This window comes from Theropithecus gelada, chromosome 4 (assembly GCF_003255815.1).
Source record: "Theropithecus gelada isolate Dixy chromosome 4, Tgel_1.0, whole genome shotgun sequence".
Classification (NCBI taxonomy): domain Eukaryota; kingdom Metazoa; phylum Chordata; class Mammalia; order Primates; family Cercopithecidae; genus Theropithecus; species Theropithecus gelada.
The window spans coordinates 168756019-168782553 of NC_037671.1; the positions used below are offsets into that span (position 1 = coordinate 168756019).

Consider the following 26535-nt stretch of genomic DNA (forward strand, 5'->3'; position numbering starts at 1 on the left):
CTTGGAAAGCTGAGGCAAGAGGATCAATTGAGGCCAAGAGTTTGAGACCAGCTTGGGCAACATAGCAAGACCCCATCTCAAAAAAACAAAACTTTATCTAAATTAAACCAGCATCACAGTAGCTCGTTGTATGAATAGCTTGTTTGTTTGCTTGTTTCAATCAATCCTTTACTAATGAAAATTTTCTTTTTTTGAGAGATACAGTTTTGTTATGTTGCCTAGGCTAGACTCAAACTCCTGGGCACCACAACGGGCTCACTAATGAAATTTTAATTTTTCTATTTTTCTCTGTTATCAGCAGTGTTACAATGAACATCCCGGTACATCCATTTTGCCGCACTTTTCCTTTTTTTAAATTAAGTACCCGCTGGGTGCAGTGACTCACACCTGTAATCACAGCTCTTTGGGAAGCTGAGGTGGGCAGATCACTAGAGGTCAGGAGTTCGAGACCAGCCCGGCCAACATGGTGACATCCCATCTCTACTAAAAATACAAAAATTAGCCAGGTGTGGGGGTGGACACTTGTAGTCCCAGCTACTTGGGGGGCTGAGGCACAAAAATCACTTGAGCCAGGGAGGCGAAGGTTGCAGTGATCCGAGATCATGCAACTGTACTCTAGCCTGGGCAACAGAGTGGGACTCCATCTCAAAAAGTAAAAATAAAATTAGTACCTCCATAAGCTTTATTAGTATTTTCAAACATGTAATTTATAACTCCTAGAAGTTACTGCTTCAGGTTCTAATTAGTTTTCTCTGCACTTGTGTGTACATCGGCTTCCTGATGCTTGGGACTCCTTGAGTGATGCTGATGGAAGATGGAGAACCAGTGAATATGATATGAATAGGGATAAAACCATTATTTCAATGGCTTAGTTCCATATAAAAAATTTTAAAAACGTGTTCACAGCCTAGACTAAGCCAGAAATTTTGTTTAATCACTGTCACATGGATACCAGTAATTAGAGCATAGAGAGTAGAAGTATTGCTTGGATTTATTATCATTACTATAATATTTCAATTATTTTTGCTTTCCCTGGTGGCAAAATAACATTTTTCTGCATTAAGACAGCACTCGAAACAGTCTCTGACACATACGAGCTAACCTTATGTGTTGGAGTATTTTGTAATTAGGTGGTTTTCTGAAATGGGGTCTATAGTACTGTAATGGTAGGGTGTGACTCTCAAGCTACAATTGAATTCACATTCTGGCTTCATCACTTATGGACTTTGTACCCTGGGGCAAAAGTCACTTAACTTTCCTTTCTGTAATCTCTACTGAGTAGAAAAGGTTAATAGTATGTCCACTTAAATCTGCTATAAGGATTTAATGAGTAAATATAGGTAAAATACTTGGAACAGTGCAATTATTATTGAGCCTTTACTATGCTAGGCCCTAAAGATGTCAAGTCAGCAAGACAAGGATCTTTGCTTTTCAGTAGCTGACTGCAGTCTGGTTCTAGAGATAGATTAAAATAAGAATTTACAATTCAGCATAACTGAGTAGACTAGTGTGTACAGGATACAGTGAGAACATTCGGGATGATCCCCAGTTTTGAAGAGTATGAAAATGTTTCTGAGAGGCAGAGATGGTGTAGGGTCCCTCAGAGCCCCCCACTTTCTTTCTGTGTCCTGACTAACACAGAGTGCCTTGACCACTCTGTGACCTGGCCAGCTGCATGGGTTTTTTTTCACCCTGTAGGCTTAAACTTAAGCCTGGACCTTGAACATTCCCAGGCACTGATAAAGTTGTGTAGGTTATTGCTTCAAACACTGAAAGATCAAAATATGTTACTAAACACATAGAAACTAGCCCAGACCTAAGCCAAATTCCGTAAACCCTCATAAACTCCATAACCCGACTTCTCATTGCTGACATACCTACATAGAAACATCTCTTTTTGCCCTATCCACTTAAGCACTCTGAATGTAACGTCTCCAATAAATGCTTTGGACTGCTCACCCCAGCGTTTAGTGCTTCTTTCTTTGGAATTCTGTCCAGCCCATCTCAGGATGGTTTGGGGCAGTCCTTCACAGGAATTCCCCTACTGCCCCTTTTGGGTCAACTTAGCTTCGGCTAGACTTGGCTTCAGCCAGAAGAAACAGATGGCTAAACTATGACTTGCAAACAAGGAGAGGAGAGAAAGAAAGAGCCTTCTAGATGGGCAGGAGAGAGCCAATGTCTTTCAGGTACGTTTGGGAACTGCACCCAGTTTCACAGGGCTGGATCATGAGTGGAGCGTGGGAGAATAAGGAGACGTCATGTTAAATTGATGGCTGGAGACCAGAAGATATAAAATCTTGGTTGCTCTGCAAAATAGTTTATCCTGAAGTCCAAGGGTAGATATCAAGGGATTTTTTTTCTTTTTCTTTTTTTTTTTTTTTTGAGATGGAGTCTCACTCTGTTGCCCGGGCTGGAGTACAGTGGCACGATCCTGACTCAATGCATCCCCTGCCTCCTGGGTACAAGCAATTTTCCTGCCTCAAACTCCCAAGTAGTTGGAACTACAGGTGTGTGCCACCATGCCCGGCTAATTTTTGTACTTTTTAGTAGAGACAGGGTTTTGCTATGTTGGCCAGGCTGATCTCGAACTCCTGGCCTCAGGTGATCCACCCGTCTTGGCCTCCCAAAGTGCTGGGATTACAGGTGTGTGCTACTGTGCCCGGCCCATCGAAGGATTTTATACAGGGAAGTGACCTGAGTTTAAAACGATAAATTTGATAAAATGAGTAACGAAGTGATATATGTGGATATTTAGAAAGTAGGATGAACAGAATTTGCTGGTTGACTGCCTCAGGGAGGTAGTATAGTATATGGATAAGGGAATGGCCTTCCTAAACAAGCCTGATGGACTACACTTCTAGGCTTTTCTACTTACTGTGTGACCTTAAGTAAATAACTTCAATTCTCTGAACCTCAGATTTCACATCTGCAAGATTGGTTTAGTGTCATTTAATTGTACTTCACTGGCTTGCTGAAGGAATTAGACATCATGAATAAAAAGTGCTTAGCACTGTGTGTTTAGTGTTTAGAATGATAAATATATAAAGTAAGCAGGCTGGCCATGGTGGCCTGTAATCCTAATGCTTTGGAAGGCTGAGGTGAGAGGCTCACTTGAGTCCAGGAGTTCAAGACTAGTCTGGGCAACACAGTGAGACCCCTATCTCTACAAAAAATAAAAACATTAGCCGGGCATAGTGGCACACACCTGTGGTCCCGGCTACTCAGGATGCTGAGGTGAGAGGATTGCTTGAGCCCAGGAGGTCGAGCTGCAGTAAACCATGTTTACACCACTGCACTCCAGCCTCGTTGACAGATCAAGATTCTGTCTCAGGAAAAAAAAAAAAAAAAAAAAGCAGACTATTACTCAGAAGAAAAAAAAAAACAAAAACAAACAAGCAACATGATTAGGTGGCCAGGCTCTAGTCAGGCTCCTTAGGTTTAAATCTCTGCTCTGCCATTTACTAGTGGTATGACCTTGAGAAAGCATATCAGTCCGTTTTCACACTGCTGATAAAGACATACCGGAGACTGGGTAATTTATAAAGAAAAAGAGGTTTAATGGACTCAGAGTTCCAAGTGGCGGGGAGGCCTCACAATCATGGCAGAAGGCAAAAGGCATGCCTTACACGGTGGCAGGCAAAAGAGAATGAGAGCCAACTGAAAGGGGAAACCTCTTATAAAACCATCAGATCTCATAAGACTTATTCACTACCACAAGAACAGTATGGGAGAAACCACCCCCATGATTCAGTTATCTCCCACTGGGTCCCTCTCACAACACATGGGAATTATGAGAGTTACAATTCAAAATGAGATTTGGGTGGGGACACAGCCAAACCATATCAGAAGGTAACTTTCTTATGTTTTTGACCTGAAGAAAGATGAGGCGCATAAGGGTTTCAGCCTGCAGGGTGGCCTTTGTGACAGGCTGGGAATATCCTCCAGCCAGAAGGCAAAAACATACATTCTGAGGGAGGAGCAAAGTGAAAGGGAACAGGGTGGCAGAATACACATATTTAATAAGCTATAGGAGGAATCATGAATATTTATGAAGGGAGAAACATGTAAATGTGCAGTTGAGCTTCATTACCCCTTCATGGGTCCTAGGTACAAAAAATGGGGCATCAGCATGATCTGAAGAGTTTTCAGCCTCTGATGGCAAAAGGTGAAGTAGAGGCCAATAAAACCCATACTGTGCATGCTCTGTAGACTGGACAAAAACCACCCCATGGTGGGTAGTCTGTTAGGCAAAAAAGGAAGGGCAGCAACAGGCTAATATCAGCGGTGGAGTCTTTTGAAAGGAATGGTTTCTGTTTATCCCTTAGGGAGGAAAGCCTGATCCTGGTTAGTGACCGAGGGGATATAACAAGGCAAAGCAAGAACTCAGTTTTCAAGGTTACTCTGGGTCCCATTGGCCAAAAGGGAGTCCGTTCAGTCAGCTGGGGGGCTTAGTACTTAATTTGTATTTCTCTTGCCTCATTTTTAGGATTTGTAGGATGCTGAAGATAATTGCGTATCTTTCATAGTGTTGCGGTGAGGATGAAATGAGATGATGCAGATAAAGCGCCAGAACATTAATTCATTTAAATAAATACTGAGCATATATGCCCCATGCATCAGGCCCCTGAGGATACAGCAGTAAATACAACTGATTGAAAGGAAATAAAAACTGCCCTCTTGGATCTCTTAATTGTATATAACGAATAATAACAACAAATCTCTGGCACATAGGAGTGCTATGTATTATCTCTGTTACAAAGCAATATCCCAAGACAAGTTTTATAGTCCTAACCTAAATTATTTCTATAATTTTTTTTCTGAGACAGAGTTTTGCTCTTGTCACCCAGGCTGGAGTGCAATGGCATGGTCTCAGCTCACTGCAACCCCCGCCTCCCGGGTTCAAGCTATTCTCTTGCCTCAACCTCCCAGGTAGTTGGGATTACAGGCGCCTGCCCCCGCACCTGGCTAATTTTTGTATTTTTAGTAGAGACGGGGTTTCACCACGTTAGCTAGGCTGGTCTTGAACTCCTGACCTCAGGTGATCCACCCGCTTCGGCCTCCCAAAGTGCTGGGATGACAGGCATGAGCCACTGCGCCTGGCCTATTTCTATAATTTTTATTGTAATAAAAGGATAATACTCCACAAATACAGTGGTAATGCCTACGGCATAAAGACATAATCCAAGGCAACTCATTCATTGAGAGGTCACCAGAAGCTGGGAAGTGGGGGAAACAAATTTGAAAAAAAGGCCTGCTGATGAAAGTGATTGCATTTACCACACACCTTTGTCCAAGAAAAGCTATGTGAATGCGCCAACACCGGCCTGAAGTCTTCCTAAGAGTGCGTGCTTATAGCCTATTTGTTTAAACGGTGGGAGAGAGTTAACACCCAAAAACCAGAGATTCTGAATATATTTTATTAGTTCAAATGCCTCTACAGTTAACAGAGTCTCGGGGGTTTGGTTAACAGGGCACATGAAAGCAATTCATTAAGCAGTGGAAAATAAAACCTGATCAAGTCTGATGCAGTCTATAAAACTAGGCCCCGGACTCCGTTGCTGCGGCAACCAACTCCGCCCCCACCCGGAGAGGGAACCTGAAACTTGGCGCCCCCAGCACCCCAGCGGGGTGGTCGCCTCCCTTCCGTGTCCCTGGCTTTGTTTTATGGTTGGGAATAGGTAAGGGACACAAATCAACGGCGATACTAGATTCGTCCCCTCTGATCTCCGTAGAGGGAGTTATAAAAGGAGGTTCGGCCACAGGCAGAAACCCCTCTGTGGCGCCTCAACGCTAAGCAGCCACGCCATTCCCTTTCCCCGGCGGGAGACTAAAGGCCGGAAAAACACAGCCGGCTCAGGGGTGGGAGCCAAGCTAGCCCCACCTCCCGGTAGCTTCCCGCGATCGTGTAGACGCAGCGAGTTACGTAACTTCCGGTCACGACCCATCAGCTCCTCGGCGATTGGTCCATTTCCATGGCCGACTGGGTGACGTTATCGCCGGGTGCTGGGGTCGCACGTGTGGTGAGGCATACAGAGGCGGCCTTGGGCTGGGCCTTGGTCTCCCCGCTGGACTTCGAGGGTATCTTCGCCGCCTCTGTTGGGGGTGAGCGCCGCGCGGCTGCAGCATGGTGAGCAAGCCTTACTTGTTTCGGCGGCCGGGCGCTGCGGTTTTGCAGAGGCCAGGCTGCTTCCGGTAATGCCTTGGGTACTGCGGCCTGGGTCTAGGTCGTGCCGGAGGCTGCTTGCGGCACAGCACCCTGAAATGGGCCATCCTCACCACCCCGGGCATTCTTTGCTAGTTACAGTCTCGCACCGCCGAGCCTCCCTGGGATGTGGCACGGAGAGGAGAATGGCCTCCTTTTTACCCCTGGGAGCCTGCAGCCCTGTGCGCTTTCGGTTAGCTAAAAGCTTGTGACTGCGGACACAAACGCACCACCCTGTGCTTCTTGGGGTCGAGCAGAGGGAGCTGCTGGTCTCCCTCAGCGTTGGAGTGGCAGGTGTCTGCCTGTCTGTTTGCTCTGAGAAAGGGAACTTGTGGGAGAGCATAAGGTTGGGCCCAAAGTAAAGCCACTTAATTGGTTTCACAGTTTAGAGAATCAAAATTGAATAGCGAAGTAAGAATGTAGAAGTGGATGATGGATCTTATTAAACTTTAGCTCTTTGTATCGTGATTTTATTTGCTGGTTGGTAGATGCCCTATGTGGAGCTGTCTACTCCAGATTATGCTGTGGCAGGCTTCTTGTCATTCTGGTTCAGTCGGCCAGGGGCCTTCCCTGAGCAGCCAGTGTAAAGTAGCTTTTAAGTCATTTTCATGTCACTGTCTTACATATTTTCACCGGAAATTATCTTGATTTTCTTGCTAAGAACAGGGACTTTATCTGACTTTCCCACTTCTGTATTCTCAGTTCCCATAACAAGGTCTGGCACAAAGTAGGTGCTCAAGGAATGTATGTTGACGGAAGGTTAAGTATGGATTCTACAGAACACAGCTGATGTTGCCTGCCCTAGAAGTGTAGATTTTTAAAAAGTATTTATCTTTAACATGACTACTAAAGATGGATGAGTGAACTATGGAATTGTTCTCTGTCGTTTTGTTTTGTTTTAACTAATTGTTGTGATTTTGTTCCTTTGAAGCCTCACAGGAAGAAAAAACCCTTTATAGAGAAGAAGAAAGCTGTGTCTTTTCACTTGGTCCACCGGAGCCAACGAGATCCTTTAGCAGCAGATGAGACTGCACCCCAGAGGGTTCTGTTGCCCACACAAAAAGTAGGTCCTGTTCTTTAGCCAGTCAGTTTGTAGGTAGACAATAGGTTTTTTGTGTGTTTGTTTCTTTTTCTTAAGTAAATAGTCTCGGCATGTTGCCCAGGCTGGTCTCGAACTCCTGGGCTCAAGTAGTCCTCCCAGCTTGGCCCCCAAAAGTGCTGGGATTACAGGCATGAGCCACCGCGCCGGGCCATGTTAATAGTTTCAATAAATTGTTAAGTCAGCTGTTATTCTCAGATAACTGATATTCTGGGAAATAATCTATAAGTTAATTTTCAGTACAATTTGCTGATTTTTACATCATTCATGTTATTTTGGTTGAGAAGACAAAGATCTTTATTAGAGATGTTTAAATGAGCAAATCTTGTAGAATAATGGTAAATATTTACCAAAGCATCAGCTACAATGTGGCATGATGTTATTTAGGGCACCCGTAAATGCTCAAACTGTGCTTTCTCTAAGATCCTGCTGTTTTATAACCACAAACTGCATTTTGCCTCGTGGTTGCTTATCTTAGGAAATGTAAAATATCTGAGCTTCTTGGTTAGCTCAGGGAACTTTGCAAGGGAGCCTCGAAAAGATTCACTTAATGTTAGACTCTACTTATTAAGTGTAGATATTATGAAACAGAGTGTTGGGAAACAGAGTATTGGGGGACATGGGCCATGTTTCGCTTTTCAGTAAAGCTAGTTTTATTGTATGTTGAGAAGGTTTTTTTTTTTTTGCATATAAATAAAAGAAATTGTACTTACCTTTTAAGGCACCCAAATATCTGTTGCCTAGGCTGGCATGCAAAGTGGCTCCATCTCAGCTCGCTGCAGCTTCTACCTCTTGGGCTCAAGCGATCCTCCCACCTTAGCCTCCAGAGTAGCCAGTACTATAGGCACATGCCACCGGGCCTGGCTGATTTTTAAAACTGTTTTGTAGAAACGAGGTCTCACTATGTTGTCCAGTCTGGTCTTGAACTCCTAGGCTCAAGTGATCGTCCTACCTCAGCCTCCCAAAGTGCTGGTATTATAGGCATGAGCCACTGCACCTGGCCCCCGAAGTCTTTTCTTGTAACCCTCCAAATAGACAATAAAATAAGTTGTATGTATATTTCGTGACTCAGAATGTTGCACATAAATGTCTAGCGGAAGGAGCAATTGTTATTTATTTTTATTGCCCTTTTGAAAGCATGAATGTTTTCATTCCATTTTAATGTTATGTAGCACTCTGGTTTTGAAGCTGTACATTTCCTGTTTGTCAAGAATTCTTTGTCTTTTTCCCATCAGCCAAAATGTTCATGTGCCATCTGCTTCCTACTTGGAAAGCTGTACTCATTGTAATATTTCCTTGCCTTATCCTTGGAAGGCATACTGATTCCATTTTGTTTATAGATAAACAGTGAAGAAAGTACTAATTCCATTTTGTTTATAGATAGACAGTGAGGAAAGGCGAGCAGAACAGAGGAAGTATGGAGTGTTCTTTGATGATGACTATGACTACCTGCAGCACCTGAAGGAACCATCTGGGCCCTCAGAGCTTATTCCCTCAAGTACCTTCAGTGCACACAACCGGAGAGAAGAGAAAGAAGAATCGCTAGTCATTCCAGTAAGGCTTTTCAGCAATTTAAGTGTGGGAGTGGGTGAAGAAATCATTTTTAAATCAAGGTAACTGTTTGGGGCAAGAAATGGTGTCTGTATGAAGAGCACAAAGATAGACCATGCCTCCACTTAAAATTATGTATGTGTATGCACGTGTGTACCATCAGGAGAGAATAGGTCACCTCTTCTCTGGTGGCAGGTGTCAACGCAACAGCCTTTTTATAGGTTTAGAACTTTCGATTGATAGACATGGCCATGTTAGACAGCACTTTTCAATAGGAGAAAAGCAGCTGACATTCTACATGTTAACAGCATAACTGTTTCAGGATCATAAACTCTGTTCTAAGATAGGACTTAACTTTTGTGGAATATTTAGATCTTTAACACTTTTGTAAAAGCTGCAGGCTACTCATAAGCAAACAGAATGAGTGGATGATAATAACATTCCTGTCTTGTAAACTAATGTTCGGTCCACTTTAATACCTTCTCTTTCAGCACGAATGATAGTACATCTTTATATGAAATTAGTGCTGTTAGTCTAAGTTCTGTTTTCTCTCTTGTTTGTGTTAAGAATGCCCATGTTGTATGCCTTTGTGACCTTATTTTTAATTTGATGTAGAGTAAATTTCCCTGTGGGAAACTTTTATATCATCTAGCACTTTAGAAAAAGGAGACATTCATTAGGTTTATAAACAAAAGGTAAGAGATAGAAAGGGCACCAGTTTACCCTGCCCCTTATTCCCCAATTCTGTCATGGTCTAGGCATTCCTTTCCTTGGGGAAGATGTGATTGTAGTTCTTACAGGCAATAGCTGGTTGCTTAAGGATACTTAGAAAGGTTCGGTTTCAGGATATCATCCCAAAGAAAGGTAGTAACTGCAGCTGCTTGTTCACTAACTAGGTTGTGACTCTTTTGTAACGCCCCAAATCCTATCACATCTCTGTCATAGAGAACCAACTTCTTTATTTCTTCTTCCTCAAGGCTTTATTGGTAGTAGGGACTTACTGGCTCACTTCCTTCTATAACCTATTGAGGGAGAGAAGGAGTTCCATAGTGGCTCAACTTGTTTATCTAAGGGTGAAAATTCTTAGTAAAGTCTTGCCTGGCTTGTATTGACCAGTACTTTTAATCCTTAATTTATTTTGAGTAAAAGCAATCACTAATTGATTTTTTAACAGGATAAGGCTCTTAAATGGACAGTTCAGTGATGTTTACAGGGACAACTGAATTGTATTTAAAAACAAAATTGTCGTTGGTTTTCTGTACAGCTATGAAAAAATATGGATTAGTCCCATGTACTTTTTTTACTTTAATTTGTGACACACCACCAAATTCAAATAGATTAGAAATAATGAATAACCCCTAGAAACAGTGTGAGACAGTGTAAAAAGGCAGCATAGAAATGATTGATGCTTGAGCAGGCCCTGATTTTGACATGAAAGAAAGAGGGTGGTGCCATTGTGGAAAGTAGCTGGGCAAACACCACGTAGTTGAGAACTACTGCAACCAATGAAAACACAGTACTCCTCTAAAAAAAAAAGTAATTCCTCTTTAAACTCTAATCGTGTATGTGATTCTTTTCTTTCAAGATTTGAAAAATATCTCACAAAGGTAAATTCATTTAACACAAGCTGACCTTGTGTTTAACCCCAAACCTCTAAGGATAAATATCACAAAGGTACCTTTTTAAAAGCCTAAAGGCTAAAACACTATGTAGATTTTGCTATAATTTTAAGTAATTAATAATGTAATATACTTAAAAAACATTAAATTGTACACTTTAAATAGGCGAATTGTATGTGAATGATGTCTTAGTAAAGCTGTTTTCTTAAAAATGTGCTCTATAGCAAAATAACAAATCTTTGCCCATGTTTATGCTACTGAGAAACTCATTTTGGAAGCCGTAACATCTTGCTGTGTGTACACTGCCATATGTAGCCTTTACTCACGCTCCTCAGAGGCTTCCAATTCAGAGCTTTCTCAGTGAGCCAATGAGGATGCACATTCCAGCTTTGTGCCTCCTCCTGGGCTAAGGATAGGGCAGGTGGTAAGGTGCACAGAGATAAATAACACATGGTGGTTGTCCTCACATTATCAACTGTTTGGTCAAGGAGAGGAAACAAGCATAAGAACCAGTCAGAGAATGTAGGCTAGCACATGTTTAAGTAGATTGCACTGTGTGAAGAAGGCGGGGAGTTCACACAAGGGAAGTTCTAGGACAGTGATCAGAAAGGGCTTCATGTGGGAGGGTAGGAACTAAGCTGGCCACCAAGCGGTGGGTACTGTTGACAGGAGAAGGAACTTTTTCAGTCAGGGTGCCGAGACAGCTAGCATTGTGGTTCAGTGTCAGGCACATGCATGCCAAGTAAAGTGTTTTGCATTATTACATGACTGAGGAATGAACTTGATTTGCATGGTCGTATAGAATAACTGAGAAATTTGGATACACAGAGTAGGCCTTGATTTTATAGGGCCTTGAGAACCAGGGCCTTAAATACAGAGTGAAAAATTGAGACCTGTTAGAAACTCAAGAAGGTCACATGATAAAACTATTAAAGGAGCTTAATCTGGCCGTGGGTATGGAGGTTATACTGGATATAGACTAGCTATCTGAGCGGTTGCAGTCATTTATGTTTTGGTTAACTATAAATGAGATGATGCCCCAAAGAATAGAGTGAAATCACTGTAAGAGATTTCGGCCGGGCGCGGTGGCTCAAGCCTGTAATCCCAGCACTTTGGGAGGCCGAGACGGGTGGATCACGAGGTCAGGAGATCGAGACCATCCTGGCTAACACGGTGAAACCCCGTCTCTACTAAGAAATACAAAAAACTAGCCGGGCAAGGTGGCGGGCGCCTGTAGTCCCAGCTACTCGGGAGGCTGAGGCCGGAGAATGGCGTGAACCCGGGAGGCGGAGCTTGCAGTGAGCTAAGATCCGGCCACTGCACTCTAGCCTGGGCTACAGAGCGAGACTCCGTCTCAAAAAAAAAAAAAAAAANGTCCCAGCTACTCGGGAGGCTGAGGCCGGAGAATGGCGTGAACCCGGGAGGCGGAGCTTGCAGTGAGCTAAGATCCGGCCACTGCACTCTAGCCTGGGCTACAGAGCGAGACTCCGTCTCAAAAAAAAAAAAAAAAAAAAGAGATTTCTAGGGGACATAGGACAGAGCAAAATGATTTATAACCACCCAAGGATTTAAGATAGCCAATTCATACAAGGGCTGTGCCATTACTAGAGATTAGGATGTTATCTCTAGTTTAAGAGGAAAAAGTTTAATTTTGTTTTGAAACTTCAGGCAAGTGGAGTTAAGAAACTCTGGGATTTGAATCCCAGAATCTCACTTACTGATCATTCTCGGGGGTGGACCATTTAAACTTTCTTAGTTTTCGTTCTTTTGCTAAAACATGGTGAAAACTCATGGGATCTGAGGAATAAATGGAATAATTTACTAGAGAAAGCATTATGATGTATTCTAAAGAGTTGCTTTTGAGTTTACGATGGAATATACTTGTTTTTTTTTTTTTGAGACGGAGTTTCGCTCTTTTTGCCCAGGCTGGAGTGCAGTGGCGCGATCTCAGCTCACCGCAACCTCCGCCTCCCAGGTTCAAGCGATTCTCCTGCCTCAGCCTCCCGAATAGCTGGGATTACAGGCATGTGCCACCATGCCTGGCTAATTTTGTATTTTTAGTAGAGACGGGGTTTCTCCATGTTGGTCAGGCTGGTCTTGAACTGCCGACCTCAGGTGATCCACCCGCCTCGGCCTCCCAAAGTGCTGGGATTACAGGCATGAGCCACCGTGCCCGGCCACATGTTTAACATATATACAACCTGGAGCACAGGTGAGAGAACACAGAATGTAGTTGTAACAGTTTCCTAGGACTGCAGTAACAAATTAGCACAAACTAGGTGACTTAAAACAACAGAAATTTCTTCCTTCATGGTTCTGGAGGTCAGAAGTTTGAAATGAAGGTATCGGCAGGGTTGGTTTTTTTCTTGGGGACTTAGAGGGAGAGGCTGTTGCATGGCTCATTCCTAACTTCTGAAGGTTACCAGTGATCATTCCTTGGAGTTCCTTGCCTTATAGAGGCCTCATTCCAGTCTGCTGTCATCTGCATATGGCATTCTCCCCTGTGAGTCTCTGTCCTCGTTGGTCTCATTATAGGACCATGGTCCAGTAAGACCTCATCTTATAGAGAGGACCCTATTTCAAATATGGTCACAGTCTGAGGTTCTGGATGGACATTGATTTTGGGGGGACTTCAACCCAGTACACTAGTTAAGAAGTATTTCCAAATAAACCTAACCATTGTGCAATTTCTTTTTCAAGAGCACTGGAATTAAGTTGCCTTCATCAGTGTTTGCTTCAGAGTTTGAGGAAGATGTCGGATTGTTAAATAAAGCAGCTCCAGTTTCAGGTATTTTTAATTCCTTTATCTTTTTATGTGGATAAATGTATTTTGCAAAACATAAATGGTGTAGGATTTTTCTATCCCCATTAAAGTATTGAAACAATTGAGATATGTCTGGAATTCAGATCAGGGATTATTAGGAAGGGATGAGTGTGATCTTTGTATTTTTGTATTCCTACCATCATATCCTTGCATCTTTTGAGTTCCTGTTTGGAGAGGAAAGTGGGGAAACTATTCTTGGTAATCGAGTAGGGGAATTGTAACCTTCACGTAACCTCTTACAAACATAGTGGTGTTCATTATTCATTACTTGTAGTGTAATTTTGCAAAATAATCTGTTGTCTTTCAGAGTTTCTCCCAAGAGCATACAGGTATTTTTATAGAAGTTCATTTTACCATCTACACATATATTGGGGGAATATTTTTGTTTTTAATTTTTAGTACCAACATTGTATTTCAGAACAAACACAAAAGTTCACAGAAGTGGTGTTGGTATTTTCTCCTGAGTTGCCTTAATTATTAACTAACACCTGTCCTGTGACATTCATTCATTAATTTATTCTACAGATTTTTGAGTTGCCGCTGTCTGTGTGGCAGGGCCTTGGGTTAAAACAGAATAAAGCATAGTCTCTGACCCAAAAATTTACCTCGTTTGGGAAAAATAAACAATAAATGGTAAATTACAGTATAGATAGATAATACTAGTGGGATGAGCAGTACCAAACCCAGCCTCACAGAGTTGAGCAAGGCTTTCTAAAGGAGGTGATGTCTAGTTTGTTTCTTAAGTAAAAGTTAGGTAGATAGAAGAAGGAGGGGAGGGGTGGGGACAAGAGGATGTTCCAGACAGTGGACTGTATGTGCTAAGGTAACAGAACATGAATATAGGTAACTGTACACATTTTAGCAGGCCCAGAAGGAAGGGTATGGATTAAAAAGAAATGAGGCCGGAGGGTTAAGCAATGGCCATGTAGCAGAGGGTGTTGGAGGCCATGTCAGATGATAAATTTGGAGTTGAAAGTTTGTCTTGAACTTGAGTTTTGTTGTTGTTGTTTGTTTTCATTTTCTCCTTGTGGAGCCGGGCTAACTCCTAAGCAGTGTGCCTAGAGTCAGCCTAGTATTTTTATAGATGGAAGAATATATCTGAAGAAACAGGTAGATATTTATTAAAATCTCATAGTCAGAAAAGACTGAAAGTATAACAGTCTAAAAATTGTTCATTTGAGTTACTTTTAACAGGTGAATTTAAAGCCCAGTTTCTTCCTGCAGACAAAACCTTTGAATTATGCTAGACAAAGTTGAACATTATAGATGTATAATGGAACAGTATTTTTACCAGTGGATATTAAAAGGAGAAGCATCATTTCTTTTTTCTTTTCTTTTTTTTTTTTTTTTTTTAGTTATACTTTAAGTCCTGGGATATATGTGCAGGTTTGTTACATAGGTATACACATGTCATGGTTTGCTGCATCCATCAACCCATCATCTACATTAGGCATTTCTCCTAATGCTGTCCCTCCCCTAGCCCCCCCATCCCCCAACAGGTCCCAGTGTGTGATGTTCCCCTCCCTGTGTCCATGTGTTCTCAATTGTTCAACTCCCTCTTATGAGTAAGAGCATGCAGTGTTTGGTTTTCTGTTCCTGTGTTAGTTTGCTGAGAATTATGGTTTCCAGCTTCATCCATGTCCCTGCAAAGGACATGAACTCATCCTTTTTTGTGGCTGCATAGTATTCCATGGTGTGTGCCACATTTTCTTTATCCAGTCTATCATTGATGAACATTTAAGCTGGTTCCAAGTCTTTGCTATTGTGAACAGTGCTGCAGTAAACCTACTTGTGCATGTGTCTTTATAGTAGAATGATTTCTTATCCTTTGGGTATATACCCAGTAATGGGATTGCTGGGTCAAATGGTGTTTCTGGTTCTGGATCCTTGAGGAATCACCACACTGTCTTCCACAATGGTTGAACTAATTTACACTCCCACCAACAATGTAAAAGCGTTCCTATTTCTCCACATCCACTCCAGAATCTGTTGTTTCCTGACTTTTTAATGATTGCCATTCTAACTGGCGTGAGATGGTATCTCCTTGTGGTTTTGATTTGCATTTCTCTAATGAGCAGTGGTTTGTAGTTCTCCTCTAAGAGGTCCTTCACATCCCTTGTAAGTTGTATGCCTATTTTATTCTCTTTGTAGCTATTGTGAATGGGAGTTCACTCATGATTTGGCTCTCTGTTTGTCTATTATTGGTGTATAGGAATGCTTGTGATTTTTGCACATTGATTTTGTATCCTGAGAATACAACTTTGCTGAAGTTGCTTATCAGCTTAAGGAGATTTTGGGCCGAGATGATGGGGTTTTCTAAATAGACAGTCATGTCATCTGCAAACAGAGACAATTTGACTTCCTCTCTTCCTATTTGAATACCCTTTATTTCTTTCTCTTGCCTGATTGCCCTCCAGAACTTCCAATACTATGTTGAATAGGAGTGGTGAGAGAGGGCATCCTTGTCTTATGCCAATTTTCAAAGGAATGCTTCCAGCTTTTGCCCATTCAGTATGATATTGGCTGTGGGTTTGTCATAAATAGCTCTTACTATTTTGAGATGTGTTCCATCAATACCTAGTTTATGGAGAGTTTTTAGCTTGAAAGGGGTGTTGAATTTTATTGAAGGCCTTGTCCGCATCTATTGAGATAATCATGTGGTTTTTGTCATTGGTTCTGTTGATGTAATGGATTACGTTAAACCAGGCTTGTATCCCAGGGATGAAGCCGACTTGATTGTGGTGGATAAGCTTTTTGATATGCTGCTGGATTCGTTCTGCCAGTTTTTTATTGACGATTTTCACATTGATGTTCATCAGGGATATTGTCCTGAAATTTTCTTTTTTTGTTGTGTCTCTGCCAGGTTTTGGTATCAGGATGATGCTGGCCTCATAAAATGAGTTAGGGAGGAGTCCCTCTTTTTCTATTGTTTGCAATAGTTTCAGAAGGAATGGTACCAACTCCTCTCTGTACCTCTGGTGGAATTTGGCTGTGAATCTGTCTGGTCCTGGGCTTCTCTTTTGGTTGGTAGGCTATTACTGCCTCAATTTCAGAACTTGTTATTGGTCTATTCAGGGATTCGACTTCTTCCTGGTTTAGTCTTGGGAGGGTGTATATGTCCAGGGATTTATCCATTTCTTCTAATTTTCTAGTTTATTTGCATAGAGGTGTTATATAGTATTCTCTGATGGTAGTTTTTATTTCTGTGGGATCAGTGGTGAAATCCACTTTATCATTTTTTGTTGTGTCTATTTGATTCTTCTCTCTTTTCTTTTATTAGTCTGACTAGCAGTTGATCTTTTCAAAACACCAGCTCCTGGATTCATTGGTTTTTTTGAAGGGTTTTTTTGTGTCTCTATCTACTTCAATTCTGCTGTGTTTTAGTTATGTCTTGTCTTCTACTAGGTTTTATATTTGTTTGCTCTTGTTTCTCTAATTCTTTTAATTGTGATGTTAGGGTGTCGATTTTAGATCTTTCCTGCTTTCTCCTGTGGGAATTTAGTGCTATAAATTTCACCCTAAACACTGCTTTAGCTGTGTCCCAGAGATTCTGGTATGTTGTATCTTTGTTCTCATTGGTTTCAAAGAACTTATTTATTTCTACCTTAATTTTGTTATTTACTCAGTAGTCATTCAGGAGCAGGTTGTTCAATTTCCAAGTAGTTGTGCAATTTTGAGTGGATTTCTTAATCCTGAGTTCTAATTTGATTGCACTGTGGTCTGAGAGACTGTTATGATTTCCGTTCTTTTGCATCTGCTGAGGAGTGTTTTACTTCAGTTACATGGTCAATTTTAGGATAAGTGTGATGTGGTGCTGAGAAGAATGTATATTTTGTTGATTTGGGGTGGAGAGTTATGTCGCTGTCTATAAGGTCCACTTGGTCCAGAGCTGAGTTCAAGTCCTGAAGATCCCTGTGAATTTTCTGTCTCGTTGATCTGTCTAATATTGACAACGGGGTGTTAAAGTCTCCCATTATTATTATATGGGAGTCTAAGTCTCTTTGTAGGTCTCTTAGAACATGCTTTATGAATCTGGGTGCTCCCATATTAGGTGCATATATATTTAGGATAGTTAGCTTTTCTTGTTGCATTATTCCCTTTACCATTATGTAATGCCCTTCTTTGTGTTTTTTTATCTTTGTTGGTTTAAAGTCTGTTTTATCAGAGATTAGGATTGCAACCCTTGCTGTTTTTTGCTTTCCATTTGCTTGGTAAATAACCTCCATTCCTTTATTTTGAGTCTATATGTGTCTTTGCACATGAGATGGGTCTCCTGAATACAGCACACTGATGGGTCTTGACTCTTTATCCAGTTTGCCAATCTGTGTCTTTTAGTTGGGGCATTTAGCCCATTTACATTTAAGGTTAATATTGTAATGTGTTAGTTTGATTCTGTCATTATGATGCTAGCTGGTTATTTTGCCTGTTATTTGATGCAGTTTCTTCATAGTATTGATGGTCTTTACTCTTTGGTATGTTTTGCAGTGGCTGGTACCAGTTTTTCCTTTCCATATTTGGTGCTTCCTTCAGGAGCTCTTCTAAGGCAGGCCTGGTGGTGACAAAATCTCTTAGCATTTGCTTGTGTGGAAAGGATTTTATTTCTCCTTCACTTATGAAACTTAGTTTGGCTGGATATGAGATTCTGGGTTGAAAATTCTTTACTTTAAGAATGTTGAGGCCGGGCGCGGTGGCTCACGCCTGTAATCCCAGCCAGCACTTTGGGAGGCCGAGGCGGGCGGATCACAAGGTCAGGAGATCGAGACCACGGTGAAACCCCGTCTCTACTAAAAATACAAAAAAAAATTAGCCGGGCGCGGTTGTGGGCGCCTGTAGTCCCAGTTACTCGGGAGGCTGAGGCAGGAGAATGGCGTGAACCCGGGAGGCGGAGCTTGCAGTGAGCCGAGATCACGCCACTGCACTCCAGCCTGGGCGACAGAGCGAGACTCCGTCTCAAAAAAAAAAAAAAAAAAAAAAAAAAAGAATGTTGAGTATTGTCCCCCACTCTCTTCTGGCTTGTAGGGTTTCTGCCGAGGGATCTGGTGTTAGTCTGATGGGCTGCTCTTTGTGGGTAACCTGACCTTTCTCTCTGGCTGCCCTTAACATTTTTTTCTTCATTTCAACCTTGGTGAATCTGACAATTATGTGTCTTGGGGTTGCTCTTCTCAAGGAATATCTTTGTGGCATTCTCTGTATTTCCTGAATTTGAATGTTGGCCTGCCTTGCTAGGTTGGGGAAGTTCTGGATAATATCCTGCAGAGTGTTTTCCAACTTGGTTCCATTCTCCCCGTCACTTTCAGGTACATCAGTCAAACGTAGGTTTGGTCTTTTCACATAGTCCCATATTTCTTGGAGGCTTTGTTCATTCCTTTTCATTCTTTTTTCTCTAATCTTGTCTTCACGCTTTATTTCATTAAGTTGATCTTGAATCGCTGATATCCTCTCTTCCACTCGGCTATTGTTATTTGTGTGTGCTTCACAAAGTTCTCTTGCTGTGTTTTTCAGCTCCGTCACATCATTCATGTTCTTCTCTAAACTGGTGATTCTAGTTAGCAATTCCTCTAACCTTTTTTCAAAGTTTTTAACTTCCTTGCATTGGGTTAGGACATGCTTCTTTAGCTCGGAGGAGTTTGTTATTACCCACCTCCTGAAGCATACTTCTGTCAGTTCGTCAGACTCATTTTCCATCCAGTTTTGTTCGCTTGCTGGCGAGGAGGTGTGATCCTTTGAAGAGAAGAGGCATTCTGGTTTTTGGAATTTTCAGCCTTTTTCTGCTGGTTTTTCCTCATCTTCTTGGATTTATGTACCTTTAGTCTTTGTTGTTGGTGACTTTCAGATGGGGTTTCTGTGTGGACGTCCTTTTTGTTGATGTTGATGCTATTCCTTTCTGTTAGGTTTATTTCTAACAGACCACTCTGCTGCAGATCTGCTGGAGTTTGCTGGAGGTCCACTTCAGTCCCTGTTTGCCTGGGTATCACCAGCGGAGGCTGCAGAACAGCAAAGATTGCTGCATGTTCCTTCCTCTGGAAGCTCTGTCCCAGAGGGGTACCCGCCAGATGCCAACCAGAGCTCTCCTCTGTGAGGTGTCTGTCGACCCCTGATGGGAGGTGTCTCCCAGGCAGGAGGCATAGGGGTCAGGGACCCACTTGAGGAGGCAGTCTGTCCCTTAGCAGAGCTCGAGCACTGTGCCGGGAGATCTGCTGCTGTCTTCAGAGCCAGCAGGCAGGAAGGTTTGAGTCTGCTGGAGCTGCGCCCACAGCCGCCCCTTCCCCCAGGTGCTCTGTCCCAGGGAGATGGGAGTTTTATTTATAAGTCCCTCGGGGCTGAGGCAGCATTTTTTTTTTTTTTTTGTCTTGGCATGATCACTCTTTATTCTTCACTAGACTGAACTTAGTTCTTAATCATTCTTTTATCCTCAATATATTAATAGACTCTTGCTATCATAGGTCCTTATATGAATGAATTGTTGCTACCTTGGGAATTGTTGCTCAATTTTTGTTTTCCTTTTAGGACCTCGACTGGATTTTGATCCTGACATTGTTGCAGCTCTTGATGATGATTTTGACTTTGATGATCCAGATAATCTGCTTGAGGATGACTTTATTCTTCAGGCCAATAAGTCAACAGGAGAGGAAGAGGGAAGGGATATACAGTATGTGTGGTTTGTTTCAAAGCAGAGATGATGACCTAAGTGTTACTGCTTCAGTGGGATGGTAACCATAGAACGTTACAGTTGGAAGAGACCTTCAAGAGCATTTAATCTGAGACTTCTGTATTTTAGAGCAGAAAATGTGAAATTTATTGCTTTTCCTACCAAACTGGGTTGATCAGACACCCTCCTGCCTAGACAAGAACCTTTCCTGAAATACCTTCCGGTTTTACTTGTGTAAAGTGATTTTGTTCTGTTACTTTTTAAGTTGTTTTGGTAGGTAATTTATGACCTTTACTTTAGGAAATCTGAGAATGAAGATGACAGCGAGTGGGAAGATGTGGATGATGAGAAGGGAGATAGCAGTGATGACTGTGACTCTGCAGGCCTATTGTCAGATGAAGATCGTATGTCTGTGCCCAGAAAAACCCACAGAGCTATAGCAGATCACTTGTTCTGGAGTGAGGAAACAAAAAGTCGCTTCACCGAGTATTCGATGACTTCCTCAGTCATGAGGAGAAATGAACAGCTGACCCTACATGATGAGAGGTTTGAGAAGGTAAGGTCCCCAAATAAGGGATGCTTTAGTACTATCTTATGATATATCTATATATTTTTTAATACCTGTCAACTTTAGCCCAGGTTGAAGTGCTCACCAACCACAAAGTCAATCATAGGAAATTTACAACTATCCAGCTATAGGTTCATGTAGCCAGCATAAAGCAGAAGGGTATCAGTGCAGTACAGGAGCACAAAGACTGGAAACGGAGCATAGAACTGTGCAGAAGAAGAGTAATCGCCTAGGAGGATGTGACTTTTCCAATTTATATCACACGCTTACACCTGGAGGTGGCCCAAATGACGTCTCATTCAACCTGAATGGATAACCAAAAGTAGTTATAATCGTTTTATTCTCAGTAATTGTGGTAGGACAACTCACTTGAGTTTCTGTTTGGCCCTTAAAACCCCCAAGAAGTGGTCCTGAAAACCCCCATCATGTCTAATGTTGTGCTGCTTTATTGTGTGTGTCATATAGATTTGTCTGAGATTAGAATGTGAATTCCCCAAGGACAGAGAGTTTTTTTGTATTTTGCTCACGGATACATCCAAAAGCCTAAACTGGTGTCTTGGCATGTAGTAGAAGTTTAAAGTGTTCCATAAATGAGAAATGTATGAAGGAATAGTTTCCTTCAAGGTGAATCTAAAGATAGAAGCAATCCAGTAGAGGACCTTGATGAAGCCAAGTGGGTTGAGGTGGATCTGGAAGCTGGACCATCCTCTGGCCAAGTCAGCCAATCCGCCTGTGAGCTAAGTAGATGTTTGGTGCCTTGCTGTGTGCCTTGTTTTTTTGTTTTTTAAATTTTTTTAAAAAGAGAGATTGGGACCCAAAGCTAAAACTTTTGAGTGTTGAAAACAACGTATCTCTTTATTAAAACAGAGTATAAAAGCACCCTACTTATTGTTGTTTTCCCTTTACGCACTCTGTGAGGCCAGTCACCCTAGTTTTGATTCTGGAAAGAATGTGTATAGGTCAAAAGGAGTTGGCTGATCAAACATTCTTATTGTCCCCCTTGAATTCTGACATCCTGATTCTCAATTTCTCCAACAGTAATCCGTAAGATGTTGTATTTCTGAAGTATTGGCCTCATTGAGCACATCAAAATTCCATTTCTTTCCATTTCTCATCTGGAGTTTTCAGACATAACTAACACTGAGGAACATAATGGAAGTAGAGTATAAGACGCTTTTGAAAGTTTGAATTTTCATATACTGTATTTGGTTCTGTTGTAACAGATTAGCTCCAGGGTTTGTGATCCCAACCTATAGACTGTTTATAAGATTTTTAATCCCACCTATCCTGTTGTTCTGTAGCACATAACACCTCCTAACATCATGTCTAATGTTGTGCTTCTTTATTGTGTGTGTCATGTAGATTTGTCTCAGATTAGAATGTGAATTCCCCAAGGACAGAGTTTTTTGTATTTTGCTCACGGATACATCCAAAAGCCTAAAATGGTGTCTTGGCATGTAGTAGAAGTTTAAAGTGTTCCATAAATGATAAATGAATGAAGGAATAGTTTCCTTCAAGGTGAATCTAAAATAAAGGCTCTTACCTTGCTACCTTCTCAGCTAATACTATTTTCCCTCTTCTCTTGAGGGAGAAGCAAATTGTTGCTACACATCTCACACTTCAGGAGATATATCCCCCCCATTTACTCTTTGTCAAAGCTTAACAGTGTCAACACCATTTGCATAATATAATAATTATTGTCTAGACAAGAACGAAATATGTACATTAGTGGGAGAATTTTCAGTTGCACAATCTTTTAGTTTGCGTAACTAAGGAATTTGAAAATATCTTCAGGCTGGGCATAGTGGCCCATGCCTGTAATCCCAGAACTGTGGGAGGCCGAAACAGGTGGATCACTTGAACCCAGGAGTTTGAGACCGTCTTGAGCAATGCAGAGCCTGTTTCTATTTTTTTTTTTTTTTTTTTGAGACGGAGTCTCGCTCTGCCGCCCAGGCTGGAGTGCAGTGGCCGGATCTCAGCTCACTGCAAGCTCCGCCTCCCGGGTTCACGCCATTCTCCTGCCTCAGGCTCCCGAGTAGCTGGGACTACAGGCGCCCGCCACTGCGCCCGGCTAGTTTTTTGTATTTTTTAGTAGAGACGGGGTTTCACCGTGTTAGCCAGGATGGTCTCGATCTCCTGACCTTGTGATCCGCCCGTCTCGGCCTCCCAAAGTGCTGGGATTACAGGCTTGAGCCACCGCGCCCGGCCGAGCCTGTTTCTATTAACAAAAATAAAAAAAATAGCTGGGTGTGGTGGCATGTGCCTGTGGTCCCAATGCTTCAGAGGCTGAGGAGGGAGGATCACTTGAGCCTGAGAGTTTGAGGCTGCAGTGAACTATGGTCGCACCACTGTACTCCAGGCTTGGAGACAGTGAGATATTTAAAAGAAAAAGTATCTTAAAAAATGTTTTGATGTAATCTGTGCTGCCTAACATTTTGTTCTCCAAGCTAAGTAGAATAATGCCTTTCATTTACATGTTAAATGGAAGCCTATTTTTAGTCTAAATGTAAGTCTTAAAGTACTGAGCAGAAATATCTTCCACATCCTATTGCATTAAATCCCTACTAATATTTTAATGGTAATTGTGATAGTACCTAAATAACTATTGTGTAAGAATAAAATTAATGTAAAAAAAATTTTAAATATGTAGTCTTACTGAGTACATTTGCTTTTCATGGTATCTTTTCTCTGTTTATATTCAAGTTTTATGAGCAATATGATGATGATGAAATTGGAGCTCTGGATAATGCAGAATTGGAAGGTTCTATTCAAGTGGACAGCAATCGCTTACAGGAAGTTTTGAATGACTACTATAAAGAAAAGGCAGAGAAGTACAGTGACTTTTCTTTCCTTGTTTATCTGTTCTTTTTTTTAAAAAAGAAAAAATTCCAAAGAAAGGTCCATAGTATAACTGAATTGAGGAAAAAATTAACCTAGTCAAAATCCATATTAAGAAAATGAAAAAGGAAAAAAAAAGATAGGAGGGGGGAAAAAAGAAAGTGGTACATTTTCCATAAACTTTGGCTCATGTATAGCTCATCTGTTTTGCCTACATTTTGGTGTTAAGCATTCTGAAGTAGAATGTAATGGGAATATACGAGGAGCCACTTTTTCCATACCTTTGACTTGAGAAGAGTCGTGGTAGAATGTGTTTCGTTTTTTAATTTTTTTTTTTTTTTTCGAGATGGAGTCTTGCTCTGTTGCCCAGGCTGGAATGTAGTGGTGTGATCTCAGCTCACCTGCAACCTCCACCTCCCAGGTTCAGGTGATTCTCCTGCCTCAGCCTCCTGAGCCGATGTGATTACAGGGGCATGCCGCCATGCCCAGCTAATTTTTGTATTTTTAGTAGAGACAGGGTTCCACCATGTTGGCCAGGCTGGTCTCAAACTCAACCCCATGTAATATGCCCGCCTCGGCCTCCCAAAGTGCTGGGATTATAGGCGTGAGCCACCGCGCCCAGCCCATTTTTAATTTTTTTTACTTTTATTTTGCTTAAAAGTTAAAGAAATAAAGGGACACATTCCCCTTGGGAAATAAGATGATATTTCTAGTCTTTGGGCTGAAGAATTATTCCAAGTATATGCTCTTTTCATCTTTCTGAAATGCCAGGTGTTTTGAGAAGTAGGTATTTACATCTCGCGGAAAGATAAGAATTTGTCTCTCCAGCTAGATTAGAGGAACTGACCAGCTGGTTATTTTGGCAAATCAGCATCCACATCAAGGTGACTCTCCTCTGAGAGAAACTGATGAAGTGTTCAAATCTGCTAGAAAGGTCTGATGTTCCATGATCACTATAATATATAGATCCCATAGCAGGACAAGGAGCTGTATAGTTTGAGTAAAATATTTGAATACTTCGCAGAGACAGATGAGTTATGCTTTTTTAGGCTTTAAAAACCTGTTTTCTTAGGAAGCTGCCTTGGAAAGACACAGCTAGATGTTACCTTCCTATCAGCTAAGTGAATATCCAAAACTCACTGGAGGGAAAAGGCAGTGCTGGGTAGAACAGAGTTTGACAGAAAATGACAGATAGGTCACTGGAATATGTGCATTTTAAAACACTGGTTTTTTCCCACAGCTAGAAATTGCAGTTTTAGTGACATAGTATAATAAGAGGTCATTTTCCCCCCTCTCGGTCTTCACTTTTAAAAACTCATCCAAAAGTTGTGTAAAATTGAATACTCTTGAACCCTTGGAGGATCAAGACCTGCCAATGAATGAGTTTGATGAGTCTGAGGAGGAAGAAATGATTACTGTAGTCCTTGAAGAAGCCAAAGAGAAGTGGGATTGTGAATCTATTTGTAGTAAGTATATTCACTTTATGATAGTAATTTTAAAGTATTAAAGTATATCAACTTTAGTCTGGGTGCGGTGGCTCATGCCTGTAATCCCAGTACTTTGGGAGGCTGAGGCAGGTGGATCACCTGATGTCAGGAGTTCAAGACCAGCCTGGCCAACATGGTGAAACCCCGTCTCTACTAAAAATACAAAAATTAGCCAGGCATGGCGGCGGGCACCTGTAATCCCAGTTACTCGAGAGGCTGAGGCAGGAGAATAGCTTGAACTCGGGAGGTGGAGGTTGCAGTGAGCCGAGATCACGCCATTGTACTCCAACCTGGGCAACAAGAGCGAAACTCTAAAAAAAAAAAAAAACATATATCAACTTTGAAAAAATACATATATTTTAATAAGAGTTACGCTTTTAGGAAATTGGTGAAAAATTATTTGAAAGAGTAATATTCCAATATTGAGTTGTAAGCAATTTATAAAACATTGATCAGAGACTCTAATGTTATTTTGCACTATGAAAACACAAGGTCAGAAATATAGTAGGAATTCAGTAATGCTTGGTGGAACTGAAAGTGTGCTTATTGATACATGACTTTTATTTGTTTTTTTAGGTACATACTCAAATTTATATAACCATCCACAGCTTATCAAGTATCAACCAAAGGTAAGTCCTAGTGTGCTAAGCTATTTGAAGGATGAAGTGCCTAAAAAATAGAGTACACATTTTCGCTCAGTAACTTTTTATCTTTGTGGCTAGCAGTGATATTAGGAAAAGCAGCAACAGTATGCCATTAATGTGCTATTTTTTAATAGGAATGAGAAATAACTCTAGTACCATTTTATCTGTATTTCAGCCCAAACAAATTCGAATATCTTCTAAAACAGGAATACCTCTCAATGTCTTACCAAAGCAAGGACTCACAGCAAAGCAAGCTGAAAGAATACAGATGATTAATGGCAGTGACCTTCCTAAAGTATCAACCCAGCCACGTTCTAAAAACGAAAGCAAAGAAGATAAAAGAGCAAGAAAGCAAGCTATCAAAGAAGAGCGCAAGGTAAAAAATATTTTTCAAATGTGAGATTTACAAAGAGCTGGTGGAGGGGAAATTAGGGGAATTTTGTAAAAGCAGCCTGTATCAGGTTAAAGATATGAGTAATACAAGTATATTCTTGTACTTACAACAGGAACGAAGAATGGAGAAGAAAGCTAACAAGTTAGCATTTAAACTGGAGAAAAGAAGGCAAGAAAAAGAGCTGCAGAACTTGAAGAAGAATGTTGAGGGACTAAAGCTATAGACAGTAGAGCATACAGGGCAAGGCACTTTATTAGGGGCTCTTCATTATCTTTAGTCATTGACTAGAACCTTCAGAAAGACAAAACTGTTTGCCATTTTACTGGCAGATAAGAAGAAAATACAGTATTTGTATTATTTTTATACCAGCAAGTGTCCCCTGCCAGCTGTCTTGTAAATACTGTAATGTTTTAATTTTTAATATTTTAAGCTTACATTTGCTCTGAAATAAATGACTTCATGAATGTGAAATGTTTGGATAAATTAAAGGAAAATATCTTCATAACTTGAATGGAATTGTATTCATTTATTTGTATGGTTGTCATAGTTGTTTTTTGCAGATGTTTTCAAATATTTCTTTGAATCCTCTCCATGCCTTTTCAGGAATTACGTGGTTTAATTTGCTGTAAATAGAAATGTGGCCTGGTTAAACTCAATTTT

General features: G+C 41.3%; 1 protein-coding gene across 2 annotated transcripts; it reads left to right on the forward strand.

Annotated features, from left to right (window-relative positions):
* The first annotated feature begins 5920 nt into the window (after window positions 1–5920).
* LTV1 (LTV1 ribosome biogenesis factor) lies at window positions 5921–26386 on the forward strand. 2 transcript variants are annotated; one of them, XM_025384081.1, is made up of 11 exons: window positions 5921–6127; window positions 7134–7265; window positions 8682–8855; window positions 13172–13259; window positions 19803–19944; window positions 20245–20500; window positions 23216–23343; window positions 24677–24816; window positions 25414–25466; window positions 25657–25857; window positions 25988–26386. In XM_025384081.1, the coding sequence occupies exons 1-11, from the start codon at window positions 6125–6127 to the stop codon at window positions 26096–26098; spliced, it is 1428 nt and encodes a 475-aa protein (XP_025239866.1). In that variant the 5' UTR covers window positions 5921–6124; the 3' UTR covers window positions 26099–26386. The 2 variants fall into 2 exon arrangements, with proteins under 2 accessions (XP_025239866.1, XP_025239867.1); XM_025384082.1 differs by having other exon boundaries at window positions 19803–20083; window positions 25988–26380.
* The last annotated feature ends 149 nt before the right edge of the window (window positions 26387–26535 follow it).